The sequence below is a fragment of the Rhinatrema bivittatum genome, chromosome 5 (assembly GCF_901001135.1).
Source record: "Rhinatrema bivittatum chromosome 5, aRhiBiv1.1, whole genome shotgun sequence".
Classification (NCBI taxonomy): Eukaryota; Metazoa; Chordata; class Amphibia; order Gymnophiona; family Rhinatrematidae; genus Rhinatrema; species Rhinatrema bivittatum.
Window position 1 is genome coordinate 31,615,474 of NC_042619.1, and position 27,821 is coordinate 31,643,294.

A 27,821-nucleotide genomic window follows, 5' to 3' on the forward strand; every position below is an offset into this window, starting at 1 on the left:
AACAAACAAAGGAGTCTCATACAGCCATTTCCCACAAGATAAATTGGTGATCTAGGAAAGTCAAATTGCTGCACCCTACCCTTTACACTCACAATTCTGAATATATTTTATTTATTTATTTATTTATTTATTTATTTATTTAACAGCTTTTAATATACCGGTGTTCGTGCAAGCACATCACACCGGTTTACAATAAACTTGAGAAAGGAGGAAATTACAAAAAACAGGGAGTGGGGGATGGAGCAGTATTTATGGTATTTATGGGCAGCCTCTCCAGCACGGATGTGTGGGTGCTGCAAATAACCAGGCGCCCGATGCACCCCTGCTGGCAGCCGCCCCCGCTTGCGCCCTGCGAAGTACCTGACCTGTCGAGAAGGGAGGGGTCTGACCCCCCTTCCCCTACGTATGCTGGCATGAATGGCGCTGGCCTCGTGTCGCTGGCGCCATGGGTGCTGCGGTGTGTAGTGACGGGACTCCCCCTTGATTGACCCGGCATCGGGGGCGGTGACATCATCAAAGCGCACCCCAATACCAGACCGCTTGATTAGCCGAGGGGGGGGAAGATCCCATCGCTGACATCGGGGAGGCTGCCGGCGGGCAATTTAAATCCCGCTGGCACCCTCGAGCCAATCTCTTTCCTCCTTGGCCCCCTGAGCAGAGCAGTTTTGTTCCGGATCCCACTGCCTTGGTAAGTCCCTCTCTTATATGAAAACACAGGGGGATTCTTTGCAGCAAGAGCCCTTGTTTTTTTTCAAATTTACTAATCTTGCATAAGGAGCTTCCGTTAAGGAAGTCTGAGCTGCTGCGCCTTTCTGGGGATACTTTGGGTCGGGTCCTGGGGCTGTTCTGCCTCTCGGCCCTGAATTACGGCATGCTCTGGCTGGTTCCTACTGCTCCAAAACAAACAAAAAAATTCTTTTAATCTACTTTAATTGGTTTGCGTTTCGGCCATTACACGTCTCTTTAGGAGGTGCTGCCAACGTTTGTGCGGATTCCCTGAGGTCCGACTCCTCGGCTGTATCTCGGCAGGCCCCAGCACAGTGCGCTATGGGGGTTTTAGGTACCCCCGTCCCCGAGACACCCACTGACATGGAACCCTCTGGATCCGATTCCATGGTCCTCCCACCCGCTGGCATCTCTGACCACAGGGGAGCTAGAAGCCCACGGGGAGGAGGTAGGGCATCTGGGCCACCTCGTGGAGCAAACGTTTCCATCAAGGGAACCGCAAAGCATGGGCCAAGGGCCAAAAGACCCCTAATGGAAAGCATAATTTGGCTAATTTGGCAAAAAGTGAGGGCCATGGAGGGAAAAGTGTTGAAGGGTAACAGCAGCGGCACTGGCGCCCTCAGCACTGATATCACACTGCTCGCCCCCAGGGAAATCAAGGATAGGGCAGCCATCCAGATGCAAGTCGTCCCGCCTATCCTTACTAATGCTGATGCAGATGCACAAAGTCCTGCAGGCCGTGCGGAACATGCCACGGCATTTCCTTGCGAGCCCAGCACCAGGAACTCCCACAGCCCTAGTGAGAGGCGGTACAGGCCCCCATCCTGGCCGGGTTCACGCTCACCATCTGAGTGTTTCCAACCCAGCCCTGGCCATTGGCAACGGCCATATCACTAGTCCTCCTGCGACCCAGCTGACATCTTGCATTGCTGAGGATATAGGCCTTACAATATCGACCCACGATCCAGGTGGGACATTTGGTCTTGCTATTCCCCACCCACTTTCTGATCTCCACTGTACTTTCACTGGGATCCCTCACCTTATCCCAAATGGGGTCAGAAATTTGGGGGGTGCAGTCATTTACTGAGCAATACAGAGGTAGCCACAGTCACGACAAGTGGCTGCCAGCACCTCTAGACAGCCCGCAGAGAGGGGGAAGCAGCAACACGCGCAGTCAAAGAAAACGCTCGTCATCAGTGCACTCAACAGAGTCCCATCACAGTGTCGCCACTCGCAGATTCCTGATGCCGAAGTCACCACCAAGGATCCCGTCACTGTCGGCGTGACCGGATGAGGAGCAAGGTAAGCCTCAAGAACATAGCATAGAAGTTCCCCCAAAGGAGTGCGCAGGCAGGGAAAGGCACAAGCAGCCTAGGCACAGACAATCATTGTCTTCCTCTTCCTCACTTAACGGCTCTTCGAGCTCATTCTCCTTTTCCTCCCATAGTTCAGGTCCTGCCTCTGTGGCTCGCGGGCAGGAAAGGGAGGACACGCTCCGCCCCTGCGAGTTGTTGGAATCGGAACACAAACTGTGGGAACTGGTGCCCAGGCCCCTTAGACGTCGCATTACACACAGGCACTACATTGATTTGTTCCGCTTGATGGAAGGGCATAGGAGGCGGGGCCAAACCAAGTGGGAGAGGAGAAAGGAGCTGAAAGCAGTCAAGCCCAGGCAAAGAGAGATCATTAATTGAGCACGTGACTTCGTTTGTTTAACCTCAGTTGTGGTGTGTTCCGAGCCTGCTGCTATGCAGCTCATGCTATCTTAATTTGACACTATCCTGGGCACATACACATTATACAGTGGTTTTGCATGGCTCAACTATGACGAAGCCTTCTGCAAGAGAATGGCTAGTAGGTCTGCCATGTCGTGGGGAAGACATGACGTTGGCCTTTGGCTCACAAAAATGTCTACCTGGGCTGTGGATGCTAAAGACAGTTCTCGGCCCTTTTGTAGCGAGCTGGTGCATGGTGGACAAGCCAAGCGCATGCAAGGCACGAGCGGCACATGCTGGAAATTCAACTGTGGCACCTGCTCTGCGACAGATTGCAGATTTAAACACATCTGCAGCTGATGCACTGCATCACACCAAGCCAACAAATGTCCATGCAGCGATAAGTGAGGGAAACGAACATGCCTTAGTCCCAACCCCAGTGAGGTGGCAAGAGATGCTTCCCTGGTTGGCCGTTATCCCAATAGGGCCACAGCAAATACCATTCTGAGCGGTTTCCAAGAAGGTTTTCTTATTCCTCACATGAGTCAGCCACAATCCACTAAGGTGGCCAACGCACCTTCAGCTAACATTTGTATGGGAGAAACTCGGAAAGGAGGCTCAGCTGGGGTACATAGCTGGCCCATTCACTGAGCCTCTCTTAGAGCACCTGGTGCTCTCCCTTCTAGCAGTCATTCCCAAGAAGGAGCCCAGAAAATACAGGTTCATATATAACCTTTCTCATCTACTCGGAGCTTCCATGAATGACCATATCCCCTCGGAATACTGCTCAGTGCAATAATTGTCCTTTGACACTGCGTTGGCCTTATTAAGATCCTGTGGTCAGGATGTCCTCGTGGCTAAGGCAGACATCAAGTTTGCATTTAGGCTGCTCCCAGTACACCTAAGCAGTTTCCATTTGCTCAGCTTCCAATTTGAGGGTGGCTTTTACTATGACAAGTATCAGCCAATGGGATGCTAGGTCTCCTGTGCTTATTTTGAGACCTTCAGTACATTCCTTCACTGAGCAACTGAGGAGGCTTCCAGGCTAGCATCGCTAGTCCACTATCTAGACGACTCCCTATTCATAGGAAAAAAGGATTTTCTGGAATGTGTTAAGCTATTCCACATGTTTCACGATTTGGCGAGCAGATTTGGTGTCCTTTTGGTAGAAGACAAGTCCCTTGGCCTGGTAACTGCCCTCACTTTCGGGCCGATACAATACAGTGCGCTCCAGTGGAGCTCCAGTGGAGCGCACTGTTAACCCGCATTTGGACGCGCATTTTCGACGCGCTAGCTTTACCCCTTATTCAGTAAGGGGTAACAGTGCGTCAAAAACGCGCAGCCATCCCCCCCGAAACTAAAAGCGCCCACAACATGTTGTGGGCCCTATTAGTTATTCCCGTATGATTCAGTAAGTAAAATGTGCAGCCAAGCCGCACATTTTACTTTCAGAAATTAGCGCCTACCCAAAGGTAGGCATTAATTTCTGCCGGCACCGGGAAAGTGTACAGAAAAGCAGTAAAAACTGCTTTTCTGTACACCCTCCGACTTAATATCATGGCGATATTAAGTCGGAGGTCCCAAAAGTAAAAAATAATTCAAAATAATAAAAAAAAAAATTTAAAATCGGCCCGCGGCTCACGGGTTGAAAACCAGATGCTCAATTTTGCCGGCGTCCGGTTTCCGAACCCGTGGCTGTCAGCGGGTTTGAGAACCGACGCCGTCAAAATTAAGCGTCGGCTGTCAAACCCGGTCCAGCCACCAGGTTCCAGAGGACCTCTTGATTAGATACATTGTTCACGCCAAGCAGCAGGGACTGTCTAGAAACATGGTTCATTCACACCGGTCCAGCCACCGGGTTCCAGAGGACCTCTTGATTAGATACATTGTTCACGCCAAGCAGCAGGGACTGTCTAGAAACATGGTTCATTCACACCTAGTGGCCCTAGCATTTTTCTCAAAGCTTGAAACAGGTCGCACTAATTACTGTTTCCTAGTGAAAAGAGTGATACAGGCTGGCCAGAGAATCTCTGCCTTGGCATGATGCTTGGAGACCATTAACCCATGACCTGCTGCTACAACTGTGGCACGTCTTACCCACAGTAGCTACTGAAGAGTTCAAGACTGCACTTTTCCGGGTTTCCTTTGCGTTGGAATTTTTCGGTGCCCTGCATGTCAGCAAGTTTATGGCACCGTCACATAAAGCATCTCAGCTGCGGGGCTTCCAGGGGGAGGACATCAGCGTCATAGACAGTACCTTATATCTAAAGTTGAGGCAGTCTACGACTGACCAGAGTGCCTATGGCCAAGTCATCACACTGATAGCGGTTATGGATCTGGAGACATGCCCGGAAGCGGCTGTAACCCGGTACTGAGCCATACGCCCAAAAGGAACGGTTTAGTTTTGCTACACTGCGATAAATCCCCTTTAACATGCTATCAGTTTTCGGCGGTGTTCAAGAAAGCCCTAGAGGAGGCAGGGCTCCAAAGTGAATGCTTTGGCACTCACTCATTTCGCATTGGAGCCACTTCCAGTGCTGCCACCGCTGGGCTTCTGCAGGCAGCGATTCAGTGGTTGGGTCGATGGAGGTCAGGAACTTATGCGTCATACGTTAGGCACTGGCCAAGCATGCGCCATGACCTAGTTTTCTATTTCACTTGTAGCTGTCGTCTGTTGTCGCTTTGCGTGGATCGTCAGCCACTCATTCATCATGTATTAACAGAGAAGAGCCACTGAAGGGAAGTTTGGTCATGACCTTGGGCTCTCACAGAAAAGTTGGACAAATCGATTGGCTGAGTTGAGGAGGCATGCGATGGCCCACGTTGCAGTCGAGAAGAGTGACCACAGCACTGCCTGACCTAATCATCATTCACCTTGGTGGTGATGACTTAGGCAAAGGTGTCGGCATCAATCTAATGAACGTGATCAGGAAAGACTTTAGCTGCCTGACCTCCTCGTGACCATCCGCAAAAATCTGCTGGTCCAAGAACATACCCCGTCATAGCTTGATGTGCACGGAGTGGTGGTGTAGATAAGTTCAACTGGCAGATAGCCAAAACCATATGACTCCAGGGTGGTTATGATTTGCGACATGAATGGGTGGATGGGCACAGCGCAGAGTAGTATGTACTGGATAGGATACACTTGTTGAACTCGGCAAACGATATGTTCCTGCAAGTGATACAGAGGTGTTTCACCCAAATGCAGTGGCCATAGCCGTAGTTTGGGAGGTGCTCGTCACGCGCGGGTGGGAAGTTGCTTCAGGTGCTCTCTTATGTTGAGCTTGGAGGTGCCGATACGTATGTGAGAGGCCTAGGGGGCCCTCATCCGTTTGCCACGGATGATTAATGTTAGGTCCGTGCTCGGGGCCTCGACAGATCGAGGCTTTTACGAGGGGATGGGCTCCGGCAAGGTTTCCTTTGTGGCAGCCGGCCTGGGATCCCCTCTGGCGGATGGGATACAGCAATGGGCTTGCTTTGTGGCGGTCCAAGTCATGATCCCATCCGGTTCTTGGTGGTCACGACACCTCTCCGGGGGTATTGCTTGGTGCAAGACCTCGTGGTTCCGCTTGGGCAGATATTATAGCACTGGCACCTGCCCAGCCACTTTTTTGTAAACATTATTGAACGGACTCAGCACTTAATTAGACTCCCATGTTAGGGATTCTAATAAATGGCTGCGGCCTTTGCATCCAACTTGTGTGCCACGTTTTCTTTGTCCGTAAATGGGGGAGCCCAGCGAGACTGGGGTGTGGGTGGAAAGGAGCCCGCGGGTGTCCAGACTGCCTGGTTACTGTAATGCTGCATTTCTCACTGATACACAGATACAGTGGAACAGAAAAGCATTTGTGCATTTGCAGGAATCCAGAGCTAGGTAGCCACCCTTCCCAAGAATGTGCTGGTCTGGCAATATTTATAATAAAACAGATAATGGCTTGATAAATAAGACCCCAAGGGACTGCCTTGGTACTCTCTGGTACTAAGTATCAGGGGAAAAGCACAATAAAAATATTGTGTTTGTATAATAATGTTATTTATAGAATTGATGGTTTCAGGGAGAATAATATGATACACTTAGTTTAAATTCTATTAAATTAAAAAGAAAATAAAGCAGGAGCATTTCTTTCTTTGTCACAATGGAATCCTGGACTTGTTCTGAAGTCAAGCAATGATTCTATATGATGTTTTTAATTACAGAATTAAGAAAGACTGCCCTGGGCCTAAGAAATATGACTTAATTACTTTTACTTTCCTGTAACGGCTTTGACACTGACCAGTCACCAGGGACTGCTGTTTATTGTTTTTTTGGGGGGGAGCAAGGAAAAAAAATATGGCATTTTTTAAAATTCAGTTCTTTAGAAAGATAACTTTAAGCTAAAGTGGGGGTGTAAGAAAGAGGAAGTGTTGGGAAGAGTGAGCAGAGTACTGAATCTGAAGACAGCAAGTTCCTCTCTGGCACTGACACTGGATGACCTTGAGAAGTCACTTTGTGTGTCAGCCCTTCGGTTTATCCACATATAATTGGGTAATTCGGCAGCAATAATATGAATGTTCCTTTATCCTTATACCCTAGGGAAGATAACATGCAGTCCAGGAGGCAGTAATATGCTGCCAGGCGGGCCGCCCCGGACTGCTTGCAATTATGTTTGCCAATGTTAACTAGCAAAGTGCACTAAAATCCTGTTTGGACACTGTATAATTAGTATTATTGAAAGCATAGCAAACTAAAGCATGCATTATAACAAAGAGCAGAATCCGCTCAATGGAGATTTATTTTGAGTGCTTCTGTAATGTTTCAGAGTTTTAGACACCTGATTATGCAGGGATGGCAGAACAGTAAAAGTGGAATACGAATGTTTTATTTAATTTACTGAACCGATATGTGCAAAATAATGCAGGGGACAATTTTCAAAGCATTCTTCTCGTGTAAACCAGCCAGCTGAAATTTGCCCTCCATCAGCTTGGCTAAAAGTCTGTGAATTGTGGAACAAGGCGTGGGTTTTTAGCTGCTTTGGGAGGAGGTAACATAGTAATGACGGCAGAAAGAGACCAAAATGACCCATTTAGCCTGCCCAGCAAGCTTCCCAAGGTAGTAACTGCCGCTCCGTGCAGGTTGCTCCCCCCTACCAAGCGTTTTTATTTATTCCCATCCTCTACTTTCAGATCATCACGTGTACTTTTCCAGCAAACGTCTGCCAGCATAAAACGCAGGGTGCAAGTGACTGTGTGTAGTTGCTGTCCAGAGCACATTTCAAGGCAAACAAATCTGCATACACTTTCACTTTGAGGATCGGTGCACAGCTTGTGAGGTAAAAGTACGCATGTTCTGTGTCCTAACGCAGCCAGATTGAAAACTGACTCCCACAGTTCCTAGGAGATGGACGTGAGATTCATTCACAGTTATCGTCCTCTACACCACATTTTGAATATGCACTTTGCTGGGGGGAGAAAAATACATTGCACCACTATATACTCTGAGAGGAAAGGTCCAACAGAAAGGAAAGAATGACTTGACTAAATAAGAGAAGGCCCTTCCCGGTTTTTTAGATTTATCTGTAGGTTTCAGTTTACTGTTTTAGTCTTGGCCTGAACCTGAACCCATCCCTGGAACTTCCAAGGAACAAAAAATCAGAGAGTGACAGTTTTATTGGCTAATCACAGAAAAGAATTGTTGAGGTCATTTGTGAATACAAAATACATAGAAAAAAACCCCCCTAGATATTGCTCTATAAAAACATTTGTGCCATAAGGTACTTGAATCATCCACAAAAGAAAGGAAATGCATTGCAAAAATTACCTTTAAAAAGAGTGTCATTGGTGAACAACAGCATCTGAAGAAAATATTCCACAGTATGGATTAACCTTACTGCACTCTCCAAGGGGGGTATCAAACTGTACACAATCATCCAGCACTTTCTATAACTTACCTTCACAACGATAACTTCCATTCTCACACACTGCCATCCTAAACTCCCTTCAATGTAATTTTCATACACATGTAAAGCTTTACTAAATCAGAAGACCTGCAGATTTGCTGCAAAATTCATATCAACAAGTACATAAGTTACGTGCAATTTGCACAATACTACAAGATAGCCAGTGTGTCTAGATATTATTCGTTTAAAAAAAAAAACCCCAAAGGTATAAACTTCTCTTTAAGAAATCATATCTAATGTTTTCAAGCAACATGAAATGGCTTGGCAGTTCTGAGGCACTTGTTGCGATTTTGAATTTTGCACAAACAACAGATTTAAACAAAACTGTGGACACATGTTGGGCTGGGCTCGTTGGTTCTCCCTCTTTCTGAAGGACGTTAAGGAAACCCTGGCCTTCTCTACACAAATCACCAGCTCCACGCGAAGTCTGAAAGCAGCTGAATGCTGCATTGTTTCATGCCACAAACTCAATCAAACTGTGTACATATGATGTATAATCAACTATTATCACTCATAGAACATCATATGCTACGATATGCTATGATAAGTTCTTCATTACTGCCTAAAAGCTATTATAACAAAAAGTTTCTTTAAAAAGTATTTCTAAATGACATCCGAGTGGGGAAACCGATAATTATAAGTTGGTTAATTACAGTCGTAACCACGCCAGTGACTGTAAAAACTACAAACTTGGCAACCTACGGGCCACTACATAAGAAGCCCACCATTTTATGAGGTTTCCTCGCCCCATCAAAATATAGACTACACGGTTGTAGCTATATACAGTTGTAGCTATATACAGTTGTAGCCAAATACTTCCACAGTAAAATCGCAACTCTCCTATTAAGATTCCCCTCCGCTACTAACATTCCCCCCCACTCCATGCCTGTCCTCCCCACACCCTCCCAACCCTCAATGACCACCCTCGACTTTACCTCCACCAAAGAAGTCGAGAACATCCTCAAGAAACTCAAACCTTCCTCTCACCCTGAAGACACTATTCCATCCAAAGCCCTACTAGCCATCCCTAACGCCATAGTCAGAGCTATAGCAGATATCATCAACTGCTCACTCGCTCATGGATCTGTCCCAGACACGCTCAAACACGCGGTAGTCAAACCCCTCCTTAAGAAACCCTCCCTGGACCCAAAAGACCCTTCCAACTTCCGCCCTATCTCTAACCTCCCGTTCATTGCCAAGCTACTCGAAAGAGTTGTTAACTCACAACTCATGGACTATCTTGAAAATCATATGATTCTCCATCCCTCTCAATTTGGTTTCTGAAAACATTTCAACACCGAATCGCTACTCCTCTCCCTATCCGACCACCTCCTCAGAGGCATGGGCCAAGGCCACAGTTACCTCCTTGCCCTCCTCGATATATCGGCAGCTTTTGACACCATTAGCCACCAGCACCTACTGACACGCCTGGAAAGTATTGGCATATCAGGCCTTGCCCTTGTCTGGTTCACATCCTTCCTCTCAAACAGAAAGTTCTCTGTTAAAATTGGTAACTCCACATCTGCCCCACAGCCTTTACAGCAAGGAGTCCCTCAAGGCTCATCACTTTCTCCCACCCTTTTCAACGTCTACATCACCCCACTCTGCCAACTCCTCTCTGATCTCAAACTTAAGTTCTATCTCTACGCTGATGATGTTCAGATCATCATCCCCATTCACAATTCTATCTCCGATGCCCTAGAACACTGGGAAAACTGCCTTGCAGCCATCAACTCCCTGCTCACTGACCTCCATCTTGCCCTTAACACGAACAAAATGGAACTCCTACTTATCTCCCCCCATTCTTCCACTTCCCTCTCACTGTCTAACAATCCTAAGCTCAAACTTCTCTCAAGGCAACCTTTTGTAAAGGACCTCAGAGTGCTCATCGACTACCAACTAAGCATGAAGAACTACGTTAACTCTATACTTAAAGCTGGCTTCTTCAAACTTAACGTACTTAAAAAACTCAGACCTCTCCTACACACTCAAGATTTCCGTACAGTGATCCAGGCCACCATTTCTTCCAAATTTGACTACTGTAATGCTCTCCTCCTAGGGCTCCCACACTCCACTATAAAACCACTACAAATGTTGCAAAATGCCACAGCAAGACTCATTGCAAATTCCCGTAAACATGAACACATTACTCCCATCCTCAGAGACCTTCACTGGCTCCCCATACCCTCCCGCATACACTACAAAACCCTAACCATAGTACATAAAGCCATTCACACCCACAACTCCAAATGGTTAGACCTTCCCTTCACTGCTCCCCAGTCCACTCGACCTACCAGAACTACCAACAAATGCACCCTCCTCGTGCCTTCACTTAAAATAGCCCATCTCTCATCTGCACGCGACCGTGCCCTCTCGATCGCAGGTCCCGCTCTCTGGAATACCCTGCCGCCCAACCTACGCCTGGAACCATGTGTGATCAAATTCAAAAAGAAATTAAAAACTTTGTTATTTAAACAAGCTTACCCAGAATAGACGGCCCACAAACATGTCAACTTATGCATCACCACATGGTGCTTCAGCTTTCCTCATATTGAGGACCCAGTTGTTTTGTTAATCTTTTCTTCTTAGCTGCCTCTTGTTACCCCTCTCTCCCAGTTTGCCTTTCCCTGTTATAATGTAATTTCCAAACTTGATTCGTTCTATGTAAACCGGTATGATGTCCACAACTAATACCGGTATATAAAAATGTTTAAATTAAATAAAATAAAATAAATATATGTAGTTCTTTGAATATGATGTTCTATGAGTGATAATTCAGGAGTCATTTAAAATGGCTTCTGATGGAAACACCTCAAGGAGAAGTAAGTTCCTTGCAGTCTAAAACCAAGGGAAGATGCTAGCATTGCCACTTTCTTGACACTGGCTTTTCCAAAACATTAACCATCTCTTACAGACATTTGCTGCGTCCTTGTCATTCGTGGGCTACACTTGTGCTGATTGCTATAAAGGGTTAAGTGTTGGGTCTGGGGGGGGGGGGGGGGCGGGGAGGGAGGGATGCTTGCAAACATGTCCGGCCTAGGAACTCCTCCCACAACAACAATTATACGTCAATAATATTGTGATTCAAGAAAAAGGTTAAAACATGAGGTAATGGCTTAAGAATTTACACTCAAGATGGAACAGAATGGAGAAAAAGAACACTAGAACATGAACCATCAACACAGAGCATGTTAGTGATCGTGAAGCATGTGACTGGATGTCTAGGGCTGACAGAGAGGACTCACAACACTGACAACACACCATACCTTCACTGGTTCCTTTGCCTTTCCTGTCAGGTAATTCTAACCCTGTGCCCCCCGAGGGGTACAAGGTGACGTCCGTTGGCACTGGCCAACTGCTGGCTCTGTCCTCCGTGATCTCATACATCTGCCCCTCCATCGGCTGCAGGTGCCAGTTTAGGCCAAACAGGTGCATGGCTGTGGTGAGTAAGGAGAAAAGTCATCTTTTTCTGTCGGGGGACTTCTGCATAAATGGAGGAGCTTTCTGTACCCCCGCAGGGCACTAAATTACACCATCAATTAGCTGGTTTATCTAACAACCAAAAATTAGTCCATGTCTATATGAAAAATTAAATCTCTTACTTTAAAAATAAAATTAAACAATTCATGTTATTTTTCTCTTCAGAGAGGATAACAAAACCATGTTTTGTTATCCTCTCTTTTCTCACATTGAGGAACCATGTTTTGTTATCCTTTCTCTTCTCATCTACTTCTTGTTACCCCCTCTCCCAGTTTTGACCTCCCTGTTAAAATGTAATTTCCAAGCTTAACCCGTTTACTGTAAACCGGCATGATGTTCACAACTAATGCTGGTATATAAAAATGTTTAAATAAATAAATAAATGTATTAAATATAACTACTTGATTTCTTTTCTTTATTTTTATAAACTGGGGGGAGGGTGTGTGTGGACAATTTTCACTCCATCTTTAACCGCATTGGGTTCAATCAGAGATGGGGAACCTCAGGGTCCTCGAGGATCGCAAACTGGTTAAGGTTTTTAGATATCCCTAATAAATACGCATGGTCAGATCCCTATGCTCTCTGCCTTAATTATACGATTGCAGGGAACTGATTTACACAACAGTTACCATAATGTATGTGAATTCTGGGCTACTTAAAAACTATTCCCTGTCATTTAAAGGCAGAACGAAAAAGTCTAAAATGTGTGCTTCAAACCACTAATTTTAGACTTTGTCGTTTTACAGTGGATGCGTGCCATCTCACTCCAAGCTTGCTTTCTGACATGACAAAAAGAAAACACGATTACGGGTGCATGCCTCCAAAAGCTGCTGAAGGTAGGCTGAGAAATAGTATCTTAAAAGTCATAAAAAGAATGAGATCTTTCAGAATGGTTTATTCCAGTATAGTTGTCACCACATGCAGGGCTATCTGGATACAAACCATTTATCTCTATTTTGCAAGTCGGCACTACTATTTACAGAAAAGATTTTACATCTTGGCAGACTTCTTCCTGCTCGCAGTCCCTTTGTTATTCCTGAGAATACGATAATAAACACTGCTGGTGGAGCCTCTTACTATCTGAGAGTGTTACGGATTGCACACTCGGCTACCCAGAGTCTCTGATCTTAGTGCTCTCCCTCTTACAGTTCTGACCGCAAGCGTGTGTGTGTGCAGTAATGGTCATATTAACTTAAAACAAGCAATTTTTTTTTGCCTAGTGGCAACACCGTGTGGATCTGAACAGTATTTGGAGGAAATCACACCGCTGCTTGTTGACATCGTACAAACCCATCAGGTGTAAGATTACGGTATGCTAAGTTAAAACATCACATGTCCACTGAGGTATGAAAAAGAAAATCTCTTAATATAAAAATAAAAAATAACCTGTCTGATGTCCCACGTTATTATTAAGATTTTCAACCCACCTTTCATCCTGTTGGGTTAAATCAGGGGTAGGGAACCTGATCCTTGAGGGCCGCAAACCTGGTCCAAGTCTCCAGGATATCCCTAATAAATATGCATGGGATAGATCTGCATGCACGCTGACTCAGTTATATGCAAATCTACTTCATGCATATTCAATAAGGGTATTCTGAAAACCTTGTAGCCTTCTGGGGACTGGAGGTTCCCCACTCTTAGCTTTAATGACCATGCTGTCTGCAGCATCTGAGACTTTTAAGAAGCTATTTCAGATATGCATTTGTTACAAAGGTGAAAGCCTCCACTTATTGACTGCAGGTTGTCATTGTGACCACTAAAAGAGCACAATGTGTATGTCAATAACCATGAACACTAGAAAGGAATTTTTAAATTTACCAGTGGGACTGAAAACTCAATATCAAAAGGAAAATTCACAGTATTTTTCTTTCGAAATGCAGACGGTGCGCAAAATAAGGAAGTAGGTGAAGATAAAATCTCTGTGTGTGCTTTCACTCCCCTGATATAACTCCTTCCCTTTTTTCATGCAGGTAGAAAGTATGGGACAGTGGCAGTAGCTGAAGAGTGAGAGAGGCCCCAGGAGAGCTGATGGCAGATCAATAAAGTAGGGAGAAAGAGAGGCCAGGCCTGCGTATGTGTGTGAGAGAAGAAGCCTGCCTGCCTGTTTGTGTGTGTGATAGAAGAAAGTTTGTGTGTGCATGAAAAGAGGAAGTCTTCCTTTGTGTATGTGTGCATGTGAGAAAGCCTTCCTGTGTGTGTGTGCATGTGAGAAAGAAAGCTTGCCTGTTTGCATGTGTGCCTATGAGAGAAACCTATCTGTAAGTGTGCATTTGAGAGAGAGAGAGAACGTACCTGCCTGCATTTGTGTGTGTGTGTATATGAGAGAGCCTGCCTTTATATGTGTGAGAAAGGGAGGCTGCCTGCCTGTGTGTGTGAGAGAGCCTGAGCTTGCCTGCCTGCCTACATATGTGTGTGTGTGAGGAGGCATGGAAAAAGTTTGAGCACTCTTCCCCTCCAATTGATCCAAGACAAGCTCAGGGTGACTGGAAATCAAAAGTTCACGGGTATGGAGAGCAGGGGATTTTTCAATTCTTATTAGTTTAAGTTACTGGATGTCTGATACGTCTGCTATTTTTAAATATTTAATTGTAGTTTAGAAAAGTTAAAAATGTTTATACAAGTTTTTAATTATTGAAAATTATATTAATTGGCCATTTGGAAATATTATTTTTATTAATATGGTTTTACTATTATGATGTTTTATATTTCTTGAATTTATTGTTTGATTTTAATGAGGAATGGTAGTATTTCTTTTTTTCCATTGTTGCGGTTTCAAGTTCAGTTTTTGTTTGCACATTTTTATTTATACTTTATGGTGTCTTTATTCTGCATTTGGTAAGGGTGGGTCTGTGTTACGCATGGTGAGGTATTCTGCTAGCTTGAATTTTTTGTGTAGGAATTTATTATAGCAGCCTGGCTTGTCTTGTTTCCCTAATAAGAGGTGTATTGCTGTTTTAGGACCTTGTGTAATAGTAGCAGAGTTGCCTTTTCATATGTAGGGTTGTTACTGTTTGAGTGCTGGTAGTCAGTACTGTTTTGTTATGGGAGGTAGGCTATATCGTATTTCTCGCTTTTTGAGGGCCAAACCCACACCCAACATAGTTTACAATAAGCCTAATACCATATGGGCTTCAAATGTCTATTTTTGCAGGATTTTCTGGTTGGCACCATAGCAGTGCATGTACTTCTGTACAACAAAATGGTGCTGGCTACAGGGCCAGCTCATACCATTTTTACATTCCAGCAATTAGGGCAGGAATACCTGGGGATCGCTCTTGTCCCATTTGGGTGTTTTGAACTCATGGACGGGGTAAGATAGGTTCAGGAGAATGCGTCAGTTTTGAAAGTTTCACTTACTGGAGGGCTTTATTCGGTGAGGAAGTAGGGCCCGGCCCAGCGAGTGAAACTGACAGTTTCTACTGTGTGTGCTGGTTATTGGGGAAAAATAACACGATTTAAATGTTAAAAAAAAAAATAGAACCGGGGTGGTGAGGGGCAGCAGAGAAATTGTTCGTACAGGGCAGCAAAATCGCTAGCACTGGCCCTGAACATGTGAGTGTGTGTGTGTGTGTGTAAGACCAGATAAAGTTTATAAGCACACAGCTGCTGCCCACCCCTCCCCCAGCTACTCCGCTACCCCAGGTATGACTGTGACTGAACTGGGCGCCATGCGTTCTCCTTCTGTGCAGTACAAATGAAAGGCCAGCGTAGACTTTCGTTTTTAATTTTTCAATTTAATTTGTCTTTAAGACATTTATTTCTGGGATTTTAATGGGTTTAACCAATGCAGACTGCCTGATATCAGATTAGATACAAGTCAAGCACTAAAAACACAAGCTTCTTTCTTCATACTGCATTCTTTGTATGCCCCCAAATCGGTCTCTAAAATCTTCGCCTCTTGAGATCAGAGAACTGTTTAATTTTTGTGCTCATTCAATCCTTATGTCCCCATCACTGAAACCAGGTTATCACTTAAGAGTTAACTAGAATCCTTTTTTTTCCTATTCGTTTTGTGAGCTGGTCACCAGTAATCTAGAGGCAGGAAAATCTACACCTCATTATTTTTTGGGGGTTGCAACCTTTCTTATCCAAGGCACAGTAGTCACTAACAGGGTCATTTATCAAATCGCGTTAGGGCCCTAATGCCTGTGATAACGCTATAACGCATGAGTTATTTATCGCAGCGTGTGCAAAATTTATTCAGATGGGTGGATTAAATGAAATGTGGTAACACTGCATGTGTTATACATGCCATTGCAAGCAATAACTACACCTTTTTGTAAATTCCACGAGAGAGAGAGAGAGACACTCTTTATAATGCTCTTATATACGTCAGGTTTTGGGGCCAGTTTTACATGCACAAGCAGATTATGAATAGCACAGTACACATCAGTGAAGATTTAACGTGATTTGGAATGAGGAAAGGTAACAAAAGATGAGATTTCTACAGTGTTCTCTCACCCTAGCTTGACAGCGCCCAGGTAGAGTGTGCATCAAGCTAGGGTGAGAGAACACTGTGGAAATCTCATCTTTGTGTAGCTTTCCTCAATCCAAATCATGTCAAATCTTCACTGTGTACTGTATGTCTGCCTGTACATGTAAAACTGGCCCCAAAACCCTAGACCACCACCAAAACCTAACCTCGAGTTACTGGCTGGTGTATTTATATACCCTGTTCCCTGTTCTTTGTAACCCCTGTTCTATGTAATGCTTTTATGCAATAACAGTTTCATTGTAAAGCGATATGTATTTTCTACATGAACGTCGGTATATAAAAGTTCAAAATAAAAAAATAAAAAATATAGTTGTTGGGTTTGTGGCATATTGTGGACTCTTGGTCGAAGTGGCGATGTCTCCTCCCACGGGGAGGGGCCCCGTGGGGAACCACAACGATAGGCTAGGCTCTAGAAAGCAGACACTCAGGAAAGAAAGCTTTATTGTACTGCTGATGTAAGTTGAATCTTGCTTCAAGAAAGGGATAGTACTGTAGGCCAGCGATATGACAGTAAGCTCAGACAGTCTTTATAGATGATAGTCTCACCCGGATGTAGCGTGGGATAAGCCGAACCTGAAGGGTGGAATAAGGAGAGCTGGAGAGTAGCGATACTCACAGAGTGGCAGTGCTGGTAACTTCCTTGGTAGAAGAATGAAGAGAGGGACCCGAGGTCCGAGGTGCAGGATACCCCGAGCAGGATAGGCCCTCGAGGAGCGAGTACCTAGGAGCGCCGATGGATCCTGGAAGAAAGTAGATAGGACCCGAGGAGCGGGTGTCCTAGGTTAGGTAGTTGAACCCTGAAGGGCAGATAGAAGCAAGAGGCCCCCGAGGAGCGGGTACCCAGAGCTTCCGTTGGAGCGAGTTACCCCGGAGGGTAGAGAGGAATCCAAGCGAGCAGCTTAGAAGCGGTCAGAGTTGCAAAACCGAAGTCCTTGCTAACTTGTTGGGCAGTAGCAGAGTGGAGGTTTAAATACCCGGAGGTACTGACATCATGCGGTGGGGATGGCTCCCGAGGTTCCCGCCATGACGTATTCAAAAGCGTAGGTGGCGTGCGCGCGCCTAGGAGGCCTCAGGAAGAAGCATGGTGGATGGGGACGCCCATGCTGTGTCGGAGATGCCGAGGGTTTCGGCAATGAGCACCAGAGGCAGCCATCCTTCCGAAGGAGGAGGAGAAAGGCAAAAGAGAGGTGAGGCAGAGCGGTCACAGCCGTCTGCGACCAACGGACGCAACAAAAGTGATATAAACAGTTGACATATGTAAGAGCATTATAGAGTTTCTCTCTCTCTCTTTCTCTCACCCCTTTTCCTCATCACGGCTGTTATTCATGCGAAATTTATAGCATTTTGATGAATCTAAGGGCAAGAAATGCGTAAGGCTTCTAAATCTTTCCAGTTATGCTCTCTCTCATGTAATCACTGTTCATGATAGCAGATATTCTCTTTGGTTAAATCGAGACATGTTTTTTACAGCAGAGCTGCTATTCCCATAACAATTGGGTACAGCAAAAATTTGGAAAATTAGATTGCTTGTGAAATGGCAGGTAAAGTTTCCGCTTTCCATAGATGAAGGGCTCTGTATCTTCTTTTATCAAAAGCATTAAGTTATCTAGATCCCTAGCACGGAACACTTCAGAGCTAGCTGAAAAGCTGTATGAATGAAACTGGATAAACTAAACAGTCTGCACATATAGAACTAAATCAGCACTCTCTATTACCAGAAAAACCATTAGCAAATAGTATCACCCCGATTCTAGCATGGTTACAATGCCTTAATTAATCTGTTCAGAAAAGCTATAGTACGGTTTTCAAAATAGTACCACAGCTGCCAATCAAACTTCTATTCCAGTGCATTAGCCCACACTGATAATAATAATCAATTGACTATTACCAATAATACAAAAAAAAATAAAATATCTACCCAATACAAAGAAATATTAATGAGCTGTCACATGCAAATGCATGCAAAGCAACTCATTAATATTTAATAAGGTTTAACATGGATCATGATACTTTGAGATCCATGATAAGCTTTCCAAAGTTAACTATACCTCAAGAGGGAAGTACAGGGATCTTTCTTTGCAGGGGGGAATTTTCTGCTGGAGTGGGAGGTTTGGGAATATGAACTCAGGGCTAGCTGTCTTTATAAGGATCACAACCCAAAGGGGCCAGGAACTCGCAGACATTATCAATAGATAATGTTCATGCATTTCCAGTCGCAAGAATGCAGGATTTACTAAACTGCAGGATGTTTACTGCAGTTTAGTAAATCCTGCAGGATCTAACCTGTGATAAAACAGTGTGTTACCTTTCCTATTTAATGCAGCTCAGTAAACAGGCCATGCAGTTTGTTAACTGTTTGGTACCGAAATCTTAAATGCAGTCCAGTATGAGAGTGATATTTACATACAATACCTCCATTGCTTGCAAATATATCTCCTGAATATTCACGGTGGATATCCTAAAAACCAGACTTTAAGCAGGGGGGGGGGGTGTCTTTGATCATCATGTAAGTCTGCTTGAGAGGTTGTACAGGAGAGTGATGGAAGAGGAAAAGTGAATTTTCATTTCACATAAAATTAGCATAATTTTCACTAAGATATGTATTTTCTGCAGCCATTCTACTTTCTCCCTTCTCCTCTGGTTGAGAATGAAGTTCCCTCCGAAGTTCAGCAATGCCTGTAACTGGCCTACAGGTGTCACTGGTGGCAGACTCTTTAGTATCTGAAATACTCAGTTGTACATGGGGAGAATGGGTGGTCTAGGTGCTAGAGTAATGCAATAAGAACCAAAGGACTAGGGTGCAAGTCTGGCCTCTCCCACTGATGCTTATTGTAACCTTGGGCAACTTGCTGTCTAAGGTACTTCTTTTGACTGTAAGCACTTTGCTACAGGGGTTTGTAGTACCTGTGCATAATTTGTTAGTTTATGGTGCTAAATAAATGCTGAAATAAACAGATCCCAAGCAATCTCATGCCAAGAAATTGCACAACTTAGATAGTTGTAGCATTCCATGTCCCTAGATATAAATATTTTAAATCCCTACCTACTGGCTAGTGCTCTGGCCCTTATTTTCATGTTTCACTGACTTCAGTAATCCACAGATGACGACATATCTCAGAGTGCTTATGTGTTGCGCCAGGACAGGAGTAGCAGAAAGTCTCCTTTACCTCACTCTGGGGGTCATTTATCAAAATGTGAAAATGTGTTTAACACATGCGATAGCACCATATTGTATGGTGTGATGCAAATTCAGAAAATAGGAGCTGAGAGTGGGCTGGGTTAGCCTGTCTGTGAAGAGCTATTGCACAGCTGATTTTAACTACACCTCTTTGAATTGTGTGACATAAGGTTTCATTGCCTTTTGTGATGTCTCCCATAAGGCCTATTTGAGGAGAATTGAAGGGCTCAGAGCCTTGAGAGAGAGAGAGAGAGAGAAAGAAAGAGCCTGGCCATAATGTCATCCCCAGAGGTAGGTATTTGTATCCATATGGTAGGCCCACCTAGTAACTCGAGGTGGGGTTTAGGTATGAGTGTAGGGGTTAGGGGCCACTTTGACATTCTATGTGACATGTACGAACAGAACAGTGGTCTCTTGTGAAGACTTGATGACCTTTGGAGTGAGGAAACTCACCCAAAGATGAGATTTGGGCAATATTCTCTCCATCTAGCTTGATGTTACCCAGGTAGAGAGTCCATCAAGCTAGGTTGAGAGAACACTGCACAAATCTCATCTTGGAGTGAGTTTCCTCACTCCAAAGGTCATCAAATCTTCACGAGAGACCACTGTTCTGTTCGTACATCTCACGTTGAATGTCAAAGTGGCCCCTAACCCCTACACTCATACCTAAACCCCACCTCGAGTTACTAGGTGGGCCTATCATAGGGATACAAATACCTACCTCTGGGGATGACATTATGGTCAGGCTCTCTCTTTCTCTCTCTCTCTCTCAAAAATGGTCCTCCCAGTGTTCATATACAGGAAATACAACAGGTCTGATACCTATCACAAATTCAGATAATGTTATCACAATGTGCACTAACATAGCTCTTCACATAGCTAATTAGCACAAATTGCAATAAACTAAATTTTTGCATAAACCACGCCCCTTTTGCTATCGCATGCGGTACTTACCGCATTTTGATAAATCCAGGCCTCTACTAGCTCTATGCATTTCTAGTGGCATATCTAATGGCTCAGCTTTTGTGTTATTGTGAGGTAATCTACAGTGAAACCCATGCTTACGTCCTTGTCACTGAGTCTAAGTGCAGAACTTTAACTAATTTTGGCAAGAAGGATTCATTACTTTACAAATATCTCTAGAACAGAAGAGAATTCAATTACCAAAAATTGCTTTTCCCTTAAAAATTAGTATCTTATGGATTTTGTTTTAGAAAACAGAATATTTCCAAATTTAAACAAACAGAATTTTTTAATGCCCAAATTCATTGAACTCTTGCATGCACTCATGCAAGGTACATAAAATTTGATAAACTTGAAAAACAAAAAGATGGCCAGACCAGATGCAGTTTTAACTGCATCTGGTCTGGCCAGTTTAGTTCCAAGTAATGGACATACATTACAGTTTTGGTTTTTATTCCATAAGTCACTTCTGACATATTTCCAATTTAATGCATATGGCAGTTTGATGTTTTAAAGTAGACTGAAAGTGCAGAGACCTTGTTTCATATAAAAAACATTATGCAGAGCATAATTTTGCAATTACAAAAGGTGCAGGAAACTGTTACAAATGGACTCCTCAAAGTGCAGATGGCAGAAAGAGCCTCATGCTTTGAAATGCAAATGTTGTTAAAAGCAAAATGATGATGTAGAGAGGTTTTAAATCCTGATATCGCAGGGACGGAATATGGCTTTCCATATAACTTTCTGCACCAGCAACCTCTGAAAAGTGTTTTGCAGAGACAAACAGTGCAGCCACCTCTGGCTTAGAAGGCAGCACAGTTTTTAATACACCATTACTTCACTACATAACTCAACTAAATCCAATCCATGAGAAACTCTATGGGATTTCTGTATGCATAAAACCAGCATGGCAACATGTGCCGATTTTAACATTGTCAGTACATCAGATATTAATGACCAATGTACAGTACTGATAGTGACATAGTAACATAGAGGTCCATATTCAGACAGAGTCCGGATGGCAACGTTAGCCGGATAAACATATCCGGATAATTTTGGAGGTATATTCAATAGTGCATCCGCACTACTGAATACAGCCAGCTATCTTAAAGTTAGCCAGCTAGTTTTAGGATACCTCTTTGGCCCAACCAGACTAATCTGGTTAAATCATCAGTCTAACTCTGAATATTGGAGTTAAGCTGTTAATTTAGCCAGGTAAATCGACTCCTCCCAGTTACACCCACGGAACACTCCTAACTTACCTGGCAAAATTCTAGCCTCCTAACCTATTAGCGTGGTGGCACCACTGAATATACGCAGCTATTTTAAAGTTAGCCAGTTATGTCTAACTGGCTAACTTTAGGACAGCTCTACAGCCTAACCAGAGTTAGCCGCAAAAATTAAGCAACTAACTCCGCTTATGCGGCTAACTCTGCTTTGTTCAGAAACGCCTCCTGCCCACCCCCCTGGAACACCTCCAACTACGAGGCTAAATTTTAGCTAGAATTTAGCCACACACGGCTCTCAATATAGCCAGTTATCCGTCTAAATGGCTTTTGAATATCAACCTCTTTTGCACATGGGTGTTAACTATGGCTGTGTTAATGCTAACGTCTGCCTTCCATTTCTTTTTGAAAAAGCATAATGTCAAATCCTAAAATGTTTACAGGGAGTTTAAATACCAGCACTGGCGCAGAATAAGAAAATTTAACTGAGAAAAATGCCTCGGTGCATCTAGTTTGTACTCTCCCACTGTGACATATTTTCTTGTCTGTTTCTGCTCATGATCATTTGGCCCAAAAAGGGCAAATAATATCTGGACTTGTTTTTGTGTTCTCTGAATATCGTTTATGTCTTTATTTTCTGGGTTGCTTTTCTGTTTTGAATTCTATATATGCAGATACGGGTAAGCCGGTTGAGGCGGTGTACTTGGATTTTCATAAGGCAATCTGACAGTCTCCCATGAGAGGCACTGCGGGAAATTAAAAAGTCATGGGATAGGAGGCAGTGTCCCACCATGCACTGCTAACTGGTTAAAAGACAGGAAAAAGAATGAAAGACTAAACGGTGGGTTTTCAAATGGAGGAAGGTCATTAGGAGAACGCCTCTGGCATCTGCATGGGACAGGTGCTGTTTAACCTATTCATAAATGATCTGGGAAAGTGAGCAACGAGTGAGGTGATCAAGTTTTTCAGCCAATATTTTTCTTTATTAATGAACTTAGTCCTTCTGGGGGGTGTTTTTATGCTTGGGAGAAGAAACAGGTCCAGCGTGTGAGCAATTTTTAATTGATCGGTAACTGTATAAAAACAAGACCACTGTATAATTATCTCACTAAATGTTATCATTTAGTAGATCACATCAACTATTACTAAATTGGACAGCTTTCTCTGCAGAAAAGTTTTTACAAATGCTGCTTCTCTGCAGGTTTCTTACCAACTGCAAAAATAGTTTTGCAATCTAATTTCAAACTCAACATGGGATTTCTTATCTGTCTCTCAACACCTCGATATTTTCCACAACAGGGGTGCCTTTCCAGATTTCACTTCCCCCAAAGGCTGGGCTTTCTGATGTCTGTTAAATAAAAAGCATTGTTTAGACGTTTACTATTAAGTGAGGCTATTCCTTCTCTCTCCCATGTTTCACCTTAAATGCCTCGATCACACAATGAAAGGCTATGGTCAAAAAAACCCTCTACACTCAGCGAAAAACACAAAGAAAAGCTGAGTAAACTCTACAGATGGAAAAAAAATAAACAAAGACCGGTTGATAAAATGGACATCTCTGGGGACAGGTTGATGGAGTGAGGGAGCTAGTCAAGAGAGGAAGACGATTGTGATAGATCACAGGGAGAAGGCAAGACAAGACATGGTTAGTGAAGCATAGGAGACCCCCAGAAAGAAAACAAGTCAGCAGAAATCTTAAAAAAACCCAAAAACTGGCCTTTTATCAGTTTGCTTTCCTAAACCAGCAAGGTAAGTATAATAAATAACCAAACAACTCAATTATCATATGGGAGATTAAGGGCCAAATTGAAAGACTCCAGCTGAGGCCATGACCAGCCCTCAGTGTTTTAAAGACACAAACTCTTTTCCTGTGCAGAAAGGAACCAAGGAGTGCAAAACAAATCTGATTTTTTTTAATGTATAATATTCATTTTCAAAAATAATGAAAACACAATAATCCAAGAAACAGCATACAAATCAAAGAAGTCAAATTAAGAAGAAACAAATTACGATATAAGCAGACATCATCAACAGCCCACAAACATAAGAGCGAGGAAGTATAAAAAACATAGGAGATATAGAAGTAAAATAGCAAAGAAAAAGGAATCTAGGAGTGAAAATACACATATATGTGAAATATTTCACAATTGTTAAATCTAGATGCTTCAGCTGGTCTTGAGAGTTGAATTGGTTACGCTTTTAGCATCAAGAAAAAAACTTCAACTGACCTGGTTCAAAGAATACATAACTCTCACCAGTAAACTTAATTAAACATGTACAAGATAATGAAGAAAAAAAGATGCTCACAAAGTCCTAACTTCCTCGTGCATTGGCAGAAAGCGCTTCCTTCTAATCTAAGTAAGCTTTGTCACCTGGGGGTAGATCCATATTCTTTGTCCCATAAACAATATATAAAAAAATAAAAGCACATAACCATACTACAGTCCGGCTGGAATACAAAAGAAACAAGGAGAGTGGCCCTATGATTTTCTTCTGGAATAGGCTGCTCCAAATAGGCTATTAGATCTAGAGCTCATGCGTACAGTAGAGAGGGGGGTTATACATTTTTCAAAATAAATAAATAGAATGTCTAGTCCATTCTGATCTATTCTTTGATCCATCACTTGCCCTGGAACCACTTTTCCCACTGGCAGAAAATAGATCTTATTCATTGGGAGTACAGCTTAAGGGGCTATTCTCAACACCTCCACACCCCCCAGTCTCATGTGGCCTCATACCAGGAGCCCTAGAAAAATTCAACAACTGCATGTTAAGAGACCTTGCCCAATTTTCCATCTGTTTCACCGCTTTCCTTTCAGACGCTTCCTTCTCCAACAACTCAATTCTCTTGGTGTGATCTAAGTATATAGTCTGTTGGTTATTAGATACAGCCTTACAATTCTCAACCAAAGCACTTATATCAGAAGAGCAATTGTTTAACGAAGCATTCAGCCTCACAAAAGCTGCCCATATACCATCTAAAGTTAGCATTGGAGGTTTGAGCAGTGGAGGGAATCAATTTGATAGGAGTGAGAGCCAACCCTTTAGGCTGCAGCTGTTATCAGTTCACCGCTCGTAACAAACTTGCCCCTCACTGACTCAAATTGTAGTTCCAAAATACCTCCAGCTGCTCCCAGCAGCTACTCTCCATGGACGACCAATGAATAATTTGAATCTGGGTCCCTCACAACTCCTCTCCGAGACTGCACAGCTTCCACGACATTATCCGAGGACAACACACCCTTCCTAGCCTCTGCATTCCTCTCTCTTGGTGAGCTTCAACAGTCAAGAAATCTCAAAGAGATAACTCTCCCTTGTAGTTCTGGCACTCCTTTGTCGGAAGTCACAGCAGAAGACACCTCCACTGATCCAGTCATGTGGGTAAGATATTCCTTGATCTTTTGCTGCACCAACAGAAGAGGCTGAGCCTTTGAGGAGTAGATTCTCACTCTCCCCTTCTTTTCAGCCAGCATAATAAAAATAAACAGGAACTTATTCTCAAGAAATGCTTGCAAGGTAGCACTTCCCTTAACTTCATGTTGCCATCTTGATCCTTCCCCTGATCTTCATACACACGTTATAAAATCGGGGGTCGGCGCGCACAAGGGGGTGCACATTTGTGCAACTTGCGCGCGCCGATGCCCACGGCCTTCTGCAGTTTCCTCCCAGTCCACTCCAATTTAGGAGCGGCCTGGGAGGGAACTTCCCTACCCCTATACTAACCTTCCTACCCCTTCTCATAACCTTCCCGGCCCCCATCCCTAAATTACACCCCCCCCAAAATCCTTAACCTTTTGCCCCTGTTTCGAGCAGGCACAGGCTGCATGCGCTGGCACAGCAGCAAATAGCCGCTGTGCTGGGCGCCTCTAGCCCCACCCCCGGACTTCCCCTTTCAGCAACCCTGGGACTTACATGCGTCCCGGGGGTTTATGCATGTGGCCGGGCCTTTGAAAATAGGCCCGGCGCATGTAGGTCTTTTAAAATCCAGTCCATAATTGGCAGATGGTGGTTCCAAGAGGTTTGAATATGACCATTGAGTGGGAAGCATTCTATTAATGTTTGTTGTTATTTTTACGATGAAGTGCCCTAGTGGATTAGTGTGCTTCCTGCACTGGTTATACTAAAAGGTTGTTCTGTATAGGTAGTGACATCTCAAAATTTTGCTTTTAGCACTGGGTCTTAAATTTAGGTGTCTAATCAAGGGCTGGTCATCATCTTCCATGAGAAACTGGTGTTAAGAGCTATAGCTGCGTTTAGCTGCAATAAAGGTACATGTGAATAGATAGACAGATAAAGAATGATATTGTAACAGGATTACTAATGTGGGTTTTATGCCTTTATCGGCAGTGATACTAGGCATTACAATCAGTAAGTGTTTCACCTAGTAAATAGCTTTTGCTAAACTGAAGAGCTATGCCCTGCCAGGTAGCAGTATGCTACCTGCAGTAAAGATATGTTGCAGGTAGTAAGAAAGGGGGTGAGTAGAGTTTTGCTTTAAATTCTGGGATTTTTGAAATTTTGAAAACTTCGTTTTTTTAAAACATTGTAAGAAATGAAGGTTTATTCATTCATATTAACAGCGGTACACATCACAACCAGTGATCACTCCTGTTTTTGGAAGGAAGCTATTTAGTGTGTTGTTAAATTTCTGTAATAGTCGTTAGGGCAAAACCTAAAAAGAATTGATAGCGCATTAACTATGAGACAAACTGGATGTGACTGCTCTGAACAGCTTGAGCCTGGCGACAGGAGAAAGTGAAAGTAAAATTTGTGAATGAACTTTGCTAATGCTTCTGATATTTGCTTTAATGATTGAAATGTGAAATATTCCCCTGAAGAAGCCTTTTGTTAGGAAAAACATAGGCCTTTATGGCGTGGTTGAATATAAGGAAAAATGTTAAAGTTGTAATACTGAATGTGATTTTTTTTAGGAGGATAGGATTGTCTTTGAAATTTGTATGCATTTTTAGAGATATGGTATTTGACGCATGTTTGAAAGATGATTGGTGTGAATAAGGTGTATGTATGAGTATTGTACTATTGGTCAATTTAGAGGGAGGGTATTAATATGTGGTTTGAGTGTAAAGATTTTTATTAAATGAATGAAATAATAAAAAATGTTGTACTGAAAGGATACGGTATATTTATTTATATATATATATATATATATATATATATATATATATATATATATATATTATTATTTATTTATTTATTTATTTATTGTTTTTTTTTTATGAATGTGTGTGTGTGTGTGTATATATATATATATATATATATATATATATATATATATATATAATATTTTATTAATTTAGGTTTTTCAGTTTCTATGTGTTGTTTTCCATATATTTCTGTGTACAAAGAGTGGTTCTGCTTTATAGAGCTATTGAAATTTAATAAATATAAAGTTTAAAAAAAGAGAGACTTGAGAAATTAAAAAGTCATGGGATAGGAGGCAATGTTCTATTGTGGATTGAGAACTGATTAAAAGATAGAAAACAGAGAATAAATAGTCTAATTTCTCAATGGAGAAAGGTGAAGAGTGGAGTGCTCCAGGGATCTGTACTGGGACTACTACTTTTTAACATATTTATAAATGACCTAAAGATCAGAATAATGAGTGAGGCCATCAAACTGGCTGCTGACACCAAATTATTCAAAGTTGTTAAATCATAAAGGATTGTGACAAATTGCAAGAGGACCTTGAGAGATTGGGAGACTGGGAATCCAAGTGGCAGAAGGCATTTAATGTGGACAAGTGCAAAGTGATGCATGGAGGGAAGAGCAACCCAAATAATAGTTACATAACACAAGGTCCCACATTGGGAGTCACCACCCAGGAAAAGGATATAGACATCATCATGGAGAATATGTTAAAATTCACTTCACAGTGTAGCAGCAGCCAAGAAAGCATATAGAATACTAGGAATTATTAGGAAAGAAATGGAGAATAAAGAGAGAATATTGTAATGCCTCAGCATTGTATGCAATGTATGGTTTTATGTTGTAATATGTATGTATTTTTGTATATCGCCTAGGCCTTTTTAAGTGTTAGGCAATTAATAAATTTTAATAAATGAAAAAAATGAAAAAAAAAAT

The 27,821-nt window shown here is 43.1% G+C and overlaps 1 protein-coding gene across 1 annotated transcript in view; it reads right to left on the reverse strand.

Moving 5' to 3' along the window:
• TENM4 (teneurin transmembrane protein 4) overlaps nucleotides 1-27,821 on the reverse strand; it is a 954,015-nt gene that overhangs the window by 475,236 nt on the left and 450,958 nt on the right. The window contains exon 7 of the mRNA XM_029602209.1: nucleotides 11,644-11,814. Within this exon, the coding sequence (XP_029458069.1) occupies nucleotides 11,644-11,814 (171 nt within the window). The remainder of the gene's footprint in view (nucleotides 1-11,643; nucleotides 11,815-27,821) is intronic.